A 15216-nucleotide genomic window follows, 5' to 3' on the forward strand; every position below is an offset into this window, starting at 1 on the left:
AATGAACAGCTTCTATGAGTAAGGCGCTGAATAGACAATCTAATCATGATCTTATGGCCACTTGACTGACTTATTTAAGGGTATGGAAATAATAAAGAATACATGAGAAGAAATACATGTTAGAAGAAAAACATCTTAGAGGCTCAGTCAGGATATTGGTATAGATATTTCTTGAATTACAAAAAAAATGTGACGTGGCCTCAACAAAAGGTATGGCAATTTAAAATCTGTCAGTATCTTGGAAATAGCCTTACTGTTCTTGGACATTGAGAAGGCTGGAACAGTCCTAGGATTTTTCAGTGAAATCTGCTACATTTGCCTGCACAAGACCTTTCATCTTTGGTGTGAGTTTTAACCTTATAGAAATGGAGTCTATGTCTATATTGTGTCAGATAAGAACCCTGACCTTGACTTAATTTCGGGGAGTTGTAAGGGAGGGCAGTATTGTCATGATATCAGAATCCTGCGTCAGGACCGACTTGAGTCTGTTGCCATCAATCACAGGTCACAATTTTGATAACAATCTGAGAGATTTCATGTTTATGGAGGCAGCTGATTAGGCTTTTGACATTCCTGTATGTGTTCAAATTCAAGGATGACTGTGTTATGTGAAAGTTTTAAAAACGGAAATCTTTATTATGCTTAAGTCGCTGGAAATTTGTTTTAAAAAGGCAGAAGAAAAATCCCTGAAAAACATCTGCTATTAATGAAAATCTGTTTCTGCAGTTCCCCTTCCTACTTACAGGCAACTGAGTAAATTGACATGGTTAATGTGATGGTATTAAAAAGGACTTATGTTTAAAAAAGGGCTGGCAGTCTTAGGTAGAGGCTGATCATCCGCTGTCAAGAGGCCACATAGGGCTCTTGTTTTTATCTCTACCTCTCTACCACAAGAGTAGACCATTCTCTTAGGAAAGGGCCCTAACCAAGTTAATAAAATAATACGTATAAGACGAAGTATTAATTTATCAATTTACAACATGACTACCAAACAAATCAGAATAGTTTTTTTTTTAACTTCTGAATGAAATACTTCTTCCCAGTAGGAAGATTCAATGGAAGTTAAATGATAATTTAAAAGGTTATACTGAATTAATGAAAGTGGGTGAAAATGAGTAAAAAATCGGTAACAATGAGAGCTAATTTAACATAGCGCTTACTAAGACCAAAAAGTCATTCTCTGCCTTCCTGAGAGGAGTATATTTCAGTGGAAGAGACAAGAGGCAGCCAATAAGAGTTCAAATAACAAAAAGTAAAACAAAAATCTATATATAATATAGGTTTATATATCTATATTATATATACACACATGCATACATATGTGTGTGTTTACAATATATATACACACACATATGTACATATATATAATTTCAGATGATGATAAAGATTATTTTTAAAGTAGGGTAGAGAGTCAGGCACTGACTGGGGCTTCTGTTTCCAGTGGGCACCTAGAGGAGCGCTCTCTGGGACCTTGCAGTTGAATGGAGGCCGGATGAAACAAGACAGGGAACCCTGTGAACATCTCAAGGCAGAGAATCCCAGGCAGACGAACATGCTCAGTGCGGTGGGCATGAGCCCTCGCTAGTCAGGGAGCACGGAGCAGGTCATCGTGGCTGGAGGAGAGAACCAGTGTGAGTGTGAAATGCTGCCAAGTTGCATACTGGCCTTGTAAGTCCTTGGTGAGGGACTGGATTTTTAGGGATCAGAGGAATGGCATATCAAACGTACCCTCTCCGTGTTTCCTCTTGCTGCCGTGAGGAATGGATGGAGGGCAGAGGTACAAGCAGGCTCCAGTGGTCCCCGTGAGAAAGAGGGGTGGCAGGGCTGAGGTGGAGAATGAGGCAGTTTGGGGCATTCTGCAAACGTGGACGCGCACAAGTTGCAACGGACTGCTCAGTGTGTTACTACATGCCCCGGTCACGTCCTCGTGGGCAAGGCAGTTCTCTGCAGATCTCTGGGATCCTCACATCATTTTCCAGTTTTTAATTTCAACTGAAGTTAGTTTTTCTTGTTTTCTTCCTTTATTCTGACTTGTAGTATGAGTCAGGCTGTTCCCTGACACCAGCAAGCTAGATTCTGTACGACAAAACATATCCTTGCCAGGCTGCCCAAGATCCCTGGTCCTTCTTATAGTCCATATTAAATATCTCACCTTCTTCCCCTCCGTCAGTGAGAGCCCACCCGCCCCATCATCACACCCACCTCGTCACACTTCCTTGTTCATGTGTTCTGTGCCAGCACACGTCCGATGTAGAAGGAACTTGCTGTTGGAATCGGTTTCCCCACCTAGTAATACCTTCAACTAGGTTTGAGTTACGTCCGCACCTGGAGCTGATGACTCCTTGGGTGCCTGGGAGTCTCTGCTTTAATCTGGTACAATTTATTTTCTGGTTCAAATTTTAAAGGGTAAATTCATTCCCCTAACTTAGAAGTTAAAGAGTGTAATTTGTAGTTCACCTGTCCATCTTAAAAATAATTATGGTTAATCAGTATTTCCAAGTGTGCATAATGACTACCGTTTGTATTTGTGTTTCAGGACAAATGAATGAGATAAACGTAATTGCAAAGAGTAGGTCTACAGTTTTCAGCAAACTTTTTTCTCCCAGTAAAAATGTTTAAATCCAGACACTAATGGTGATGATAAGGGTTTAAGCCACATGGAAAACACTCTTTTTAAACACAGGACAAAACTGAAAGATCAGGTTAGTGTTAATCACTCTAAGATAGATCATGTTATTATTCCAACATTTAGTAAGTTTACCAAAAATGTACCTTCTTGTTTGTACACAAATTTAGCAGAAAACACTAACACTATGGTGGAATAATTCAAATACCAAATAAAGTTATGTTCTAATCCCTATGCTGTGAAACATTAGAAATTTGAGATTATGTAGAAATATGTTTCTATCTTCATAAAGATATGATACTATCATTAATGCTTTTACCTACAAGTAAAACATTGTGGAAATTTTAATATATGGTAACTTTATATTCTCCACCTCATAGCCAGGCCTATGTTGATGATATTTATTGACATTACTCTTTTTTTTTTTTGAGATACAAGTTTTTGGCAGTCTCTGAAAAGAGTCCACTGTAATAGGATAACATGAAAGATTCTGATATATATTCTCCATTGCTTGCTTCATTCTGTCTTCCAAACCAGTGTTCACATTTCAGAGTGAAATTGTGAGGTAAAACTAAAGTTTTTACTTCTGAGCAATCAGTACAAATAAGTAGAAAGCATGACTGAAAACATGATTCCACTGGGCAATAATTATTTATGACAATTGAAATAGGAATAAGATGATAGTTTCAGAAATTCAGCTAGTGTTAGCCTACTCGCAAAGAATTACAGAACAGGGATTTTTAGCAATCCCTGTAGTTCCAGATATTAGAACAATTATCGCAACTAATCTAAACTGTAGGATGCCATGCAGAGTGAAGGAGTAATAAAATAATGAACAAAAACATATGAAAAAGTGAAAAAAGTTAACATTAATGTGATAGTCGGATTAGAAACGGCAAACCCCAATGCAGTGGACATCTCCCCTCTTTCCCCAAATAATCGCAGCCATTATGTTGCTTTCATAATACAAATGATGACTCACACACTAGTCGCAGCCCATCTTTCTCCATTCTTGTACTTACTTATGGCACTGGGTCTTTGCCGACCTTTTCCCATTCTTTCACTTTGTCCTCTCTTGTCTGCGTGTGATTTATGGCATATCCTCTGATTCATGACATGTCTGGTTCAGAGGTGCTAAGCATTACCTTCAAAATAAGTTTAGAGACGTGACGCTAATTGATGTATTAAACATATGCACTTGACCTAGTTAACACTGAGGACTCGATATCGAGACGCTGCTGCTATCATATGCTCACAAACATTCTCCAGGCACGGAAGTGTTGGAGAAAACAGAATCAATCATTTTTAAAGCTGAAATGTGACAGTGGTCATTTTCTATTTTGGTTTGTAAACTCAGCATTTTTCTTTTTAGAAGGTTCTTGAATTAGCCTTGAATTGATTTTCATTCAACCAACTCTGCAATTTTTGTTTGCAGTGCAAATTCTTTCACTGACAGGTTTTTACACGGGGCAAACTCCATTTCAATACTCCATGACTGAGACTGGAAGGAGAAGTAAGAACTCCTGACATAAACTCAGAAGACATGTCATTGCATTTGAATTGCATCAAATCTACAAATATTTATTGAGTATCTAGAGCAAATAATCTCTAAGTGCCATACACACAGGTTAATGTGGAGCTGTAAGCATGAGGGAGCTCTGAAGGTTGGTTCTTAACCTCATTTTCACATCAGTATCACCTGGGGGTCTCTTGAGGCCATTGGCAGTACCAGTTCAAAGATACATTTATTTACTGTGGATGGGCATTTGGGTAGGTTGTATATGACAAATATATCCTTGTACTGGCCTTGTGGTGAACAATTTGCTTGTATTTCTGTTGGGTGTATACCTAGCAGTGGAATTACTGGGTCACAGGGTATGCGAATGGCGAGCATTAGGAGGCCCAGCCAGATCTCCGTGGACCATTGGAGATCCTCTCTGGTGATGGGGCTGTTCAAATCTGTTGTCCACTTTCTACAGGGGTGTCTTTCTTGAAAAATAAATTCGTGGAAATTCTTTGTGTATTTTGGATCAGTCTTTTTCAGGGAAATCTTTTACAAATACCTTCTTTCTGTGGATTGTATTTTCATATTGTTAAGTGTGCCTATTGGTGAACAGAAGTTCTTAATTATAATATATTCTAGTGTTTTTCTTTTTGCTTTCAGTTTACTTTTGATAGGCCAAATTACAGGAACTGAAAGTGAAGATCAAACAGCTTTATGTTTGAATATTTTTTGTTTCAATCTAATTTTCTTTTGTAGTAAGTATGTTCCCCCCATTACCAAAGTACAGGGCAGTAAAAGCCAGTTTCTCTTGAATGGAATCACATCACTTACTATGTTCTTCTCCCCTCCGTGAGATGTCTTTTTCATGATTAGCCTAAGAAGCTCCCAGTGTCCTTTTCCAGGTCCAGTGAACAAATCTTAGTGACCATTGGCTGACATCAGAATTCGAATGGGATTTCTTGAGACAAGACTATGACCAATACCACCGACTGTTCATTTCTTTAAAATAGGCCTTTGTAGGGTCACACCAGAGGCCTTGACATGAGAGAAGTCTGAATAGACCCACTTTTCCCTGCCGCTCCTAGCGCTGGGCATGTTCTCACGCTGACTCTGGTTCAGGGAAAAGTGATGGAGAGTCTGCCTGTGACCCTGCTGCTTACACCAGCCGCCTCCTTCAACCATAGCAGCTCTTTGAACCTAAGGGAGAACACAGTCCCCTTGCTCCTAGCTTTGCTCAGTGAAGGACATTCCATGGCAAAACCATAGCGAGGCTTCCATTTCCATAGCCCTCTCCATTAACTCATGCTGCCATTTCTGCAAGGCTAAGTCTTCCCCCAGGATGGCTGGGTGGGGAAAGGATCGATGCATGATTCAGTCCCTTGGCTGACGGGCCCCAGCCTGGGTGCCCCAGTGCTTTCCTGCCCCAACTGCTGTGGCCAGGGCCTTACCTGCCTTCCTCAGCCACAGAGCCCTGTCAGGGAGAGCCTATAATACTTGCCAGACAAATTTCTATTTAAAATTTTAAAGAGAACTGTGGGCTTCTTGATTTCTTTCTTTCTCCAAGGCCCTTGGGCAAATGCATAGTTGTTTCCAATTAATCCTCAATAATATTCAAGCACAGCACATAAATAATTTGCCATTAAGAAATTAAAGGTCTTCCTGCTACAAAAAAATTTGGCATAGGAAAGAGCCAGCTTGAATCCTGTGACCATGGCATCTGTCACAGACCCACTTCCTGAGAGTAATGAGCACGATAAAAGGATTGGACTCAGTCTTTACTCAGCACCAAACACACCTATTAGGGGCAACACCCCAATACTGGCATGTGTGTGAACAGATTCAGTTTTATTCATTCACAGAGAAAGGTTAGGCATTCGTTTTGCAAGATACCCAGTGTTTTTGAAGTTCCAGAATTCATTATATCTGATATAGCATGGCAGGTAAATTGATAGGAAATTAATTGGAAGACAGTTCCAAACATAATAGCTCAGTGGAAACATCCAGAATCAATTAATCAAACTGCAGCTCATTTTAATTGGACATACTCTAACCCCGGTAAGTCCCTAGAATCTTTAATTAAGCTTTCAAACCCAATCCTATTTACATTAGCTATGTTTTCCAGAATAAGTTACGTCTTAAAAGGTTATTAGCTTGAAACCTAATGGTAAAGTAGAAATGCTCAATATGTGTATGAAACAAATGTTTATGCTTAATTAGACACTGTTTCTTTGATAATTTAAAGATATCAAACTAATTAGGTAGACATTAACTCTTTTCAAGTGCAGAATTGGAAGTCCTGTTTACAAAGCTATGTGTTGGTTTCCTTCCCCTCTATTACAAATACATGTATTTCACACATGTGTATATTTTTCCTGTTAATATACGCTTCTTTGACCTTCTCTACCTGGTATCTATTTCTACCATTAATATCATGTGGTAAATATGTATTTCCCTGTCTGTATCTATTACTAGACTCTGAACTCTTTGAGTACCAGATCAATTGCATATATTTCTCTACCTACAGAGTCAGACACCATGCCCAGCAAAGAGCTACTAAATAAAGCTTACAGAACTGAAGTATCATTCAAACCAAAAATGATCTGAGAAGTAGAAGAAATTGGAAATTTTCTTTTTTGACCATATTTTGATGTGGAGAGGGAAGGGACGTCTTGTAATAAAAGGCCAGCTGTAGGTTCTAATCCTCTTTTGCCTCCAACTCAATGTGTTTATTCTAGTATTTCCTCAACTGTGCCCAGGATCTAGTGTCTGGACTTTTCTATGCCACTAGTTCCTCATCATCTAAAACAAAACAAAAGAAAACAAACACGAATAAAGAGGTCGGGACCGATGAAAATGGATGGTATTCAGTTATTGGACTCCAAGTTACGTAGTTATTATGATGTCACTGGCAGACTGAGATCAACCCCTAAATCAGAGAGACTGTATGTTTCTGGGTGACAAGTGCCTAACAGACTATGATTTAGTGTTACTGTGTAGTATACACTATATACCATGATTTAAAGTACTGTGACATGGAGTAGATGAAACACACCAGGAATACACCTCTAATTCAGACTTCAAAGCACCTGGCCCTCCTCCAGAGAGTTCCTGGGACAAAGCTAAAACCAGGCAAGGTTGCAGGATCCTTTACCCAGGAAATAAAACTCCAGCAAGAGGACTGAAAGAATCTTGGTTAAAGACTTAACTCTGAGCCCTAGACATTCTCGTTGAGATGCGTTAGCAGAGAGACAGAACAGGTATGGAGGTAAGGTGACTAGCAGCTTTGATGGGGCAGGAAAAAGAGTCCCAAGGGTAAGGGGAGAAGAGAGGCCTCAAGAATGGAAGGAAACTGAGTAAACCTGGGAGGAACAGAGCAAGAAGCTTGTCAGCAATCCTGAGACTCTGGGATGAAATCAACTCCTTCCCTGCGATGCCCACATCAGCTGGAACTGGAACGTGTCTGGCTCCATACCGTATTGCATCTGGATTCGTAAACAGAAACTGTGACCCACATCTCTAAGACTTTCATAGTCTTCATCAAAGACGTGCAAATTAAATCAACTGAGTCAATCTGAATACAGAAGTTTAAATACAGTTGTTTGAATAGAAACCACTATGTCTGTGAATCTGAATTCTAAGTAGTGTTAATTTCCTGAGTCCAATATTGCCAGGAATTTGTTGACAGATAGTAATTACGCTAGTTGGGGTGAACATCGCATAATGTAGATAACTGTGAAATCAATTATGTTGTTTACTTGAAACCAAGTTTATAAAATGTGATCCAGTGATCGCCTGTGAGGCTTGTTGACCGTTTAGATTCACAGCCCCATTTCTGGCCCACAGAGTCAGTGTTTCTTGGAGTGATCCCCTGAGTCTGTTTTTAAGAAGGCTCCCATGTGATGCTCATATTCCTTAGAGTTTGAGAGCCTCTGCTGTACGATGCTGGAGTCTGATTCTACCCAAACATTGTCAGCCTCTTCAAGGGTGACTTGATAAATGCATATTGTCAAATGTAATTCAGTAAATGTTACACCACTGTTTCTTCATCAGTTCCTTTCCCAGTTTTATTGAGGATCTTTCCAAATTTAAAACAGTGAACACTGGACCAATATTTAGAAAAAATCCACTGGGAAATATGCCAGAAAAAAGCAAATAATCTGATGCTCAATTACCAAGTCCAAGTGTTTGATGAAAAAGTAATAACAGAAACACTACATCATAGCACAGTCAAGACAGAAGACTCAAGGATTCCTTCACAGTTGTCACTAGGTAAAAATAGTACCCACATCATGACCTGATTTCCATATGAAGGACAAACCATAGTACCCACAAACATATGCTTATTTAAAATTACAAAAAAAAGTTTTCTACATAAGAATATAAATATTTCACTGTTAGTTTGAATGAAAAAATATAGCCTTTATTTTGTTCTTTGAAATGAAGAGACTAATAATAATAAAAAAAACCTCTCCAATTTAATGTTTCCTAAATTTTTTTTAGAAAACAAATATGTAACAAACTCAACTTTTGGGAAAAATTGAGCTTCCGTTTTATCTTTTTTGAATTATTTTGCTACTTTGTCACAAACTGTGCTTCCAAAATTATATTGGCTCATCAGATTTTTGCCCTTCTCTCTGAGGCCTCAGTTTTGCTTGGTCTTTAAATCCTGAATCAAACACCTAGGAACGCATCTCCATGTGCAGTGTTTCCCTTTTAGGTGGGACGGCCACCAGACAGAGGGGCTTCCTGGGATGCATCCGGTCTCTGCAGCTGAATGGACTGGCCCTGGACCTGGAAGAGAGAGCCACGGTGACCCCCGGTGTGGAGCCGGGCTGTCGGGGGCATTGCAGCAGCTACGGGGGTTTGTGTCGTAATGGAGGGAAGTGCAGAGAAAGGCCCGCTGGGTTCTCCTGTGACTGCACCTTCTCCGCATATACAGGGCCGTTCTGCTCCAATGGTAAGCATGCCCCCGGTGTCTCAGCAGGAAAACGTATCCAATAGGAATAAGACATCTCCCAGTTCTTTTCTGTGTAGGTGTTGGAAACAAAAATATTTCCATTTCTGATTTTTTTGGCAAATTACCTATTTTATGCCAATCACATTTCATTACTCAGATACTTAAGTCAGTTCTTAAAAACTAGCATCCTGTGATGATAAGTCCTCTAAAGTTGCCTCCAGATGTCTTAAAGGGTTAGCTGTTCAATCAGCTATTTTCTCTCTAATGTTGATTTTCTCAAATGCTATGACTGTCAAAATTCTGCCCCATGGGGCACTTCTCTATTTTAACACCTTTAAAGGCATTACTGTTATTTCTGATGATGATGGTCAACAATGAAGGAAAATGTAGGAAGCATTGTTCTTTGTTTGCTAAACAAATATTTTTTTCCGGGAATGAGAATAACTTTCCCATTAAAAACTGATGTGGAACAAAATGGAGATTCTCAGGCATTTTTCTGTGTGATATGCCGACTATCTGTTGGTGAAATACGACAGTGGACTGTTTTTCAGTCTTGTTCATGATCTAGGTCATGGAAGAAAAGAGCCGAGTGTAGTAGTAAGTGTTCTGGGCAGACTTCTCTGAATACGTAAACATTGGTTATGCTTTCATAGTTCCTCATAGAAAACTGTCATACAATTTAATTCAGCTGCCTTATGTGTGTTTCTGGGCAACTGAACCTTTTCATGAAGAAGGCTAACAAAAATTGGCTCCAAATCAAAGCAACCCCTGCTTTGCAAAGAAAGCATTTGAGATTATTTAATGAAAAGTTGGCAGAAACACACTCTTCAAATTGTCTACTTTTTATCAGGAATAAGTTATAATTCAAAATTAACCAGTGATAATAACCCACACTCTGCTGCTGTCATTCCAGGAAACTTTTCATGTTTTAAGTTAGAATTAACACCATTTCTTCAGGAGAACATGTTTTCGTTTTTCTCAATCTAAATGATTTCTTTCCAGTTCATCTTGCTAGGTGCAATTAGGAATGTTAATCTGCACCCACATGTTATACTAAATATAGAAAGTACTTGATAGATAATAAAAATAATAAAACAACCAAGAAACTCCTAAAGTGGAGCTGTTGCTCTAGAACCCCGTGAGCATCATCTACAATTTATATTCCACAACTGGCCCTTTATAGTCATAGAGAGAAGCAAGATTCAAGGAGCTGAAAGTAATTATTCCTCCCACAATTCTCTTCACTTTACACATATATATTTGGTATGTGTGAATTTGGCATATAGGAATCAAGTACTACTCCTACTATCAAGAAAGTACTACGCTTTTGTAAAGTGATTTTAAAGAGACTGGTTAGTGCCTTACGTTGATCACTGCCACACAAATGCCCGCTACTCTCTCATGTTAACGCTAGACTTAGCTTTCTTTTCATAGTGCCCAATAAATATGAGTGTTTAGGCATAAAGGGAAGTTTCTGCTTATTGATCCTGGAAGTAAGAGGATCCCTCAAACTTCCTTCCTATTACAGGAATACTAGCGTATTCCAGCTACAAAATAATAGTTGGGACTTAAAATTTAAATAAAAAATGAATGGTAAAGGAAATGAAAGTCAGGAAGCCTGGTTTATGTCTGGATTCAGATAAGAAAGCATTAGCTTTCAATGATAGGGTAACTAGTGAGTTAATTACATGTAATTGTGACATACAGCCATTTCAAGGACTGTCATGAACACAGAATTAATTTGCTGTGTTATTTCATTCTGGTTTGGGGCTATTTGTTATATCTATACAATTCATTATTTTTAATTAAAAAAGTAATGGAAACAAGCTCCTCATACTTGATTTTTTAAAACATAAAATGTGTCTATCATTTCAGAGATTTCCGCATATTTTGGATCTGGCTCATCTGTGGTTTACAATTTTCAAGAAAATTATTCGTTAAGTAAAAATTCCAGCTCCCACGCTGCTTCATTTCATGGGGATATGAAGCTGAGCAGAGAAATGGTCACATTTAGCTTCCGAACCACCCGAACACCAAGCTTACTGCTATACGTGAGCTCCTTTTATAAAGAATACCTTTCAGTTATCATTGCCAAAAATGGTGAGTTCTTTTTCGATGAGAGAGAGAAAACTGAATTAGAACATTAGATCGGTGATAATATGGATCGTTCTCCTGTTCTTGCCTCTCAAACTGCAAACGGGAAAAAAGTGGGCCTGTTTTGTGTTTTCATTTCTGTTTTTGTAGTACTATCCTGTAAATTGAGTCGAAAAGGATTATTTAAAATAATGAACATGCCTTTGTTTCTCTATGATTTTGATAATTTTACATATTCAGTATGAAGTTTATACAAAATATTTCTTACATTTTATTATTGCCAGTTATTTACTGTACCATGTGAATATCGGTATCAGTTTGAAATAAGCTATCTGTTTGTACATAGCAAATATTTCCTTTAATTAAAGGTAGAGAAATCCTGAGGAAATCTTAACAAACTAGAATTATGTATAAGAAAATGTCCCCAAAATAATCTGTCACTTCTCATACAGGCAATGTAAGAGTCATGTGAAATGTTGATACGCAATGCAGAGAAATGGGATGTGAATTTGGGCATCTGTATACCACAAAAACTTACCACAGAAAACCACTTACTGACATTTTTTTCTCTTCCCTATATCCAGAGTAAAGATAAAAATAGTTTAAATGAATTCACTGGATAAGGAAAATAAATTTATGAACATGAATTATTTCAACTAAAATAAATATGGCCCAAGAGCACTGGAAACTAAAATAAAAATAATAGTGTGCAATAAATATGTTTACCCTCACTGTATGCATTTTGAGCCTGAAACTTATCTATTCATTAGAATATTTATTAAAATGGAAACTATCCTGTAAAGTAAATTAATTGACCTCTTTGTAGGCAATTAAGTGAGTAGTATTAAATCTCATGCTAGGTTTGACTAAAACCATCCATTTCATCCTAACTTCATCCCAAAGTCTATGACCATGTCCATTTGAAAATATTTCTCATCTTTAGCAAAATTACATTTTTTATAAAAATTTTATTAAACAGTTATATTTTAGGCGTGGTAGTTATATCTTTGAAAAGATGAGATGATAGAAACAGAATGTTATTGCAATATTCCACAATAGTTAGGCATTTCATAATATAAGACTAAGACTTACTATTTTTTTCAACTTAGAGACTAAAACAGAGATTTGCGTATGTTCAAATGCATATTTGACGTCTAGGGAAAAAATTGAAAATTTGCAGAAAAGATACTGCTTGTTAGCAATATGGCTGGTCTTGATACTGAAATAGCACAATTTCACATGGAAATTGACTTCTAGAAATTGTGATGAAAGGCTACATCCAAATAAATGATTGTGAAGTCCTCCCTAGAAATTAATAAATAACAAAAAAGTACTTTACTCATATGTGAAGTATAAGAACAAATAAAAAACTGAAGGAACAAAACAGCAGCAGACTCTCAGAATCCAAGAATGGACTAACAGTTACCAAAGGGAAAGGGACTGGGGAGGATGGGTGGGAAAGGAGGGATAAGGGGAAAAAAAGGGGGGCATTATTATTAGCAGACATAATGTGTGTGGGAGCATGGGGAGGGCTGTACAACACAGAGAAGACAAGTAGTGATTCTACAGCATCTTACTATGCTGATGGACAGTGACTGTAATGGGGCGTGTGGTTGAGACTTGATAATGGGGGGAGTCTAGTAACCATAATGTTGCTCATGTAACTGTACATTAATGATACCAAAAAAAAAAGTACTCTGACTTTTTATAAGTAGTTCTTAAAATACAATTTTAACTAAAAATATAACTTTCTCCCCCTACTTTAGGAAGTTTGCAGATTAGGTACAAGCTAAATAGACATCAAGAACCTGATGTTGTTAACTTTGATTTCAAAAACATGGCTGATGGGCACCTTCACCACGTAAAGATTAACAGAGAAGAAGGAGTGGTCTTTGTAGAGGTAATATAGCAAATTCAACAGAAGCAATGGTTGTAATTATGACTTCCCAGCATGAGGACCCTCAACAAAAATGTGCTAATAATGAACAGACTAAACAAAGACATTCTCTCTGTGCTATTCATCAAATGTGGTCGGAGATTTTTAAGGGATAAGATTCTGGCTAAACTATTATCAATATTTGATTCTTAAAAATGCCACTTCCCTCATTTGTTTTACTTTGCTCAGGAGGGAATTGTGGTCTAGTCTTTCATAGTGTACTGCTGTTAAGACTGCACGGAAATTAATTATTGCAATATCAGACTGTATTTAAAAGATGTGAGTCACAGCAGAGAAATTGGAATTATTCACTCTGCTAGCTTTTGAAGGAGAGCGCTAATGTTTCCTCTACATACAGGAAAATTTCTTAGCTGAATTACTCAAGTAAAAATACCAAGCTAAGTAAAAGTATCAAGGTGAAAATAACTCATATTTTTGCTCATTTGACCAATTCTGGATTTCTTAAACCATGGAGAAAAATAAAGTGATATAAGGAGTAGAAGATAGAGAGCTCCAGTATCTGAGGGTAGTATAGAAATAATTTAGAAAATAATATTCAACTTTATACATAGCTAACTCTTTAAAATTTATTTTTCTAGATATTTGGGGCCATACAGATAGTTGCCTATTTTATCATTTTTCTTTTGTTTTCCTTTGCTTCCTGTCTTCTCAACCAAATGGCATCCACTTGGATGTTTGCATCTCATGTAACAATTGTACAGGTTGACGAGAATGCAGAGAGTCAAGTCCACCTGTCATCGGGTACAGAATTCAGTGCAATCAAATCTCTGGTGCTGGGCAGGATTTTAGGTAAGCAAAGGAACAGCCGTCCCATACTCATGATGTATAATGTGGGTCAGAAGAGTCATACTGTAAACACACACACACACACACACACACACACACATTTTAAAACGAAGTGATGGGGATGATCAAGCCAGAAGCTGGACCTTCTCAGAGGTGCAGGTAAGTGTGAGAGGGACTTCCTGCTGAGCAAGCATAAAAATGACTCTGCCGTGCGTCAGTCCAGTGTAATGAAACATGATATTGTTCTCACGCTTCGAAAATGTCAAAAAAGGGAGAAATGACAGACTATGTGTAAATCAACTGGCAAATATACAAACCATCATCTAGTGTTAGGATTAGGTCTAAAAGAAAAGGGAGGAGAAAGCAATTCTTTCCTTCTAGTTAGTGAATATGCTTCTGGTTATGGCTTGGATCCTGTTTGCTTTGTTGAGATGTTTGTAAGATGTTATCTTATAACCCATGTCTATCGAAGCATCTTGAAATTCTTACTTATATCCACCAATTACTTCGGATAATAGCACTGAAGTAGAAACATACCCTTGCCTTTTAACATCAAAATATGTATACTTTTTTAATACTTGCTAACAAAGACCAAATGGAAAGAGAAGCAGGAAATTTTAAAAGAGATTTTCTTTTAGAAGTGAAACTACAAAGAGTATTGATATTTCACATTATTTGGTGGGGGTAAGGGACTTCTTATGTCTGGTTTTCATTCCTAGTTTGACATTTGACACTAACCTGGAATATTTTGTTCAAGATAGTAAATGGAATCTTTTTTTTTGACCTTTTTCAGTTATTTGTACCATGATTAATCATTCCTTACATTTCCTGTACATAATCTCAGAATCTTGAGAATGTTTGATTAAACCCACAAGTGTGTGATCAAAATATTGGCCCTTGAGAAGATTAATAGTTAAGTTTATAAATATTTATAGACTTTCTAGTACTGTGTTGAGCACCGAAATTGTATGCTCTTATTCTCCAAACAAATGGGAAATATCATGAATTGCAATGTTCTTCCAGTATGCTCTTGTGGACATAAAAATATGTGCAAAGTAGAACTTAAATATTTGGAAGCTTAACTGAAAAATTTCAAGTGAGTTTCATAACATAAACTATATAAATTCAATGATAGTGATAAAAAAGTCAACTAGATGTAACAAATCCTGATCTCAAGAGTTCCTCTAACAGGGTCTGAGATGAGCTATTACACAAAAAGGTAAAAAATTCTGACACTTATGTAGAATGTTGATAAAAATCATATTTTTGAAGAAATAACATATTTAAATTTA

At 37.4% G+C, this 15216-nt stretch overlaps 1 protein-coding gene across 3 annotated transcripts in view; it reads left to right on the top strand.

The window, feature by feature from the left end:
• The window catches only part of CNTNAP4 (contactin associated protein family member 4), a 223157-nt gene that overhangs the window by 191868 nt on the left and 16073 nt on the right, over nt 1–15216 (top strand). For all 3 annotated transcript variants that reach the window (XM_073225716.1, XM_073225717.1, XM_017667920.3), the window contains exons 18-21: nt 8848–9087; nt 10963–11187; nt 12948–13081; nt 13840–13927. In XM_073225716.1, coding sequence (XP_073081817.1) covers nt 8848–9087; nt 10963–11187; nt 12948–13081; nt 13840–13927 — 687 coding nt within the window. The remainder of the gene's footprint in view (nt 1–8847; nt 9088–10962; nt 11188–12947; nt 13082–13839; nt 13928–15216) is intronic.

Source organism: Manis javanica, chromosome 17 (genome assembly GCF_040802235.1).
Source record: "Manis javanica isolate MJ-LG chromosome 17, MJ_LKY, whole genome shotgun sequence".
Lineage (NCBI taxonomy): Eukaryota > Metazoa > Chordata > Mammalia > Pholidota > Manidae > Manis > Manis javanica.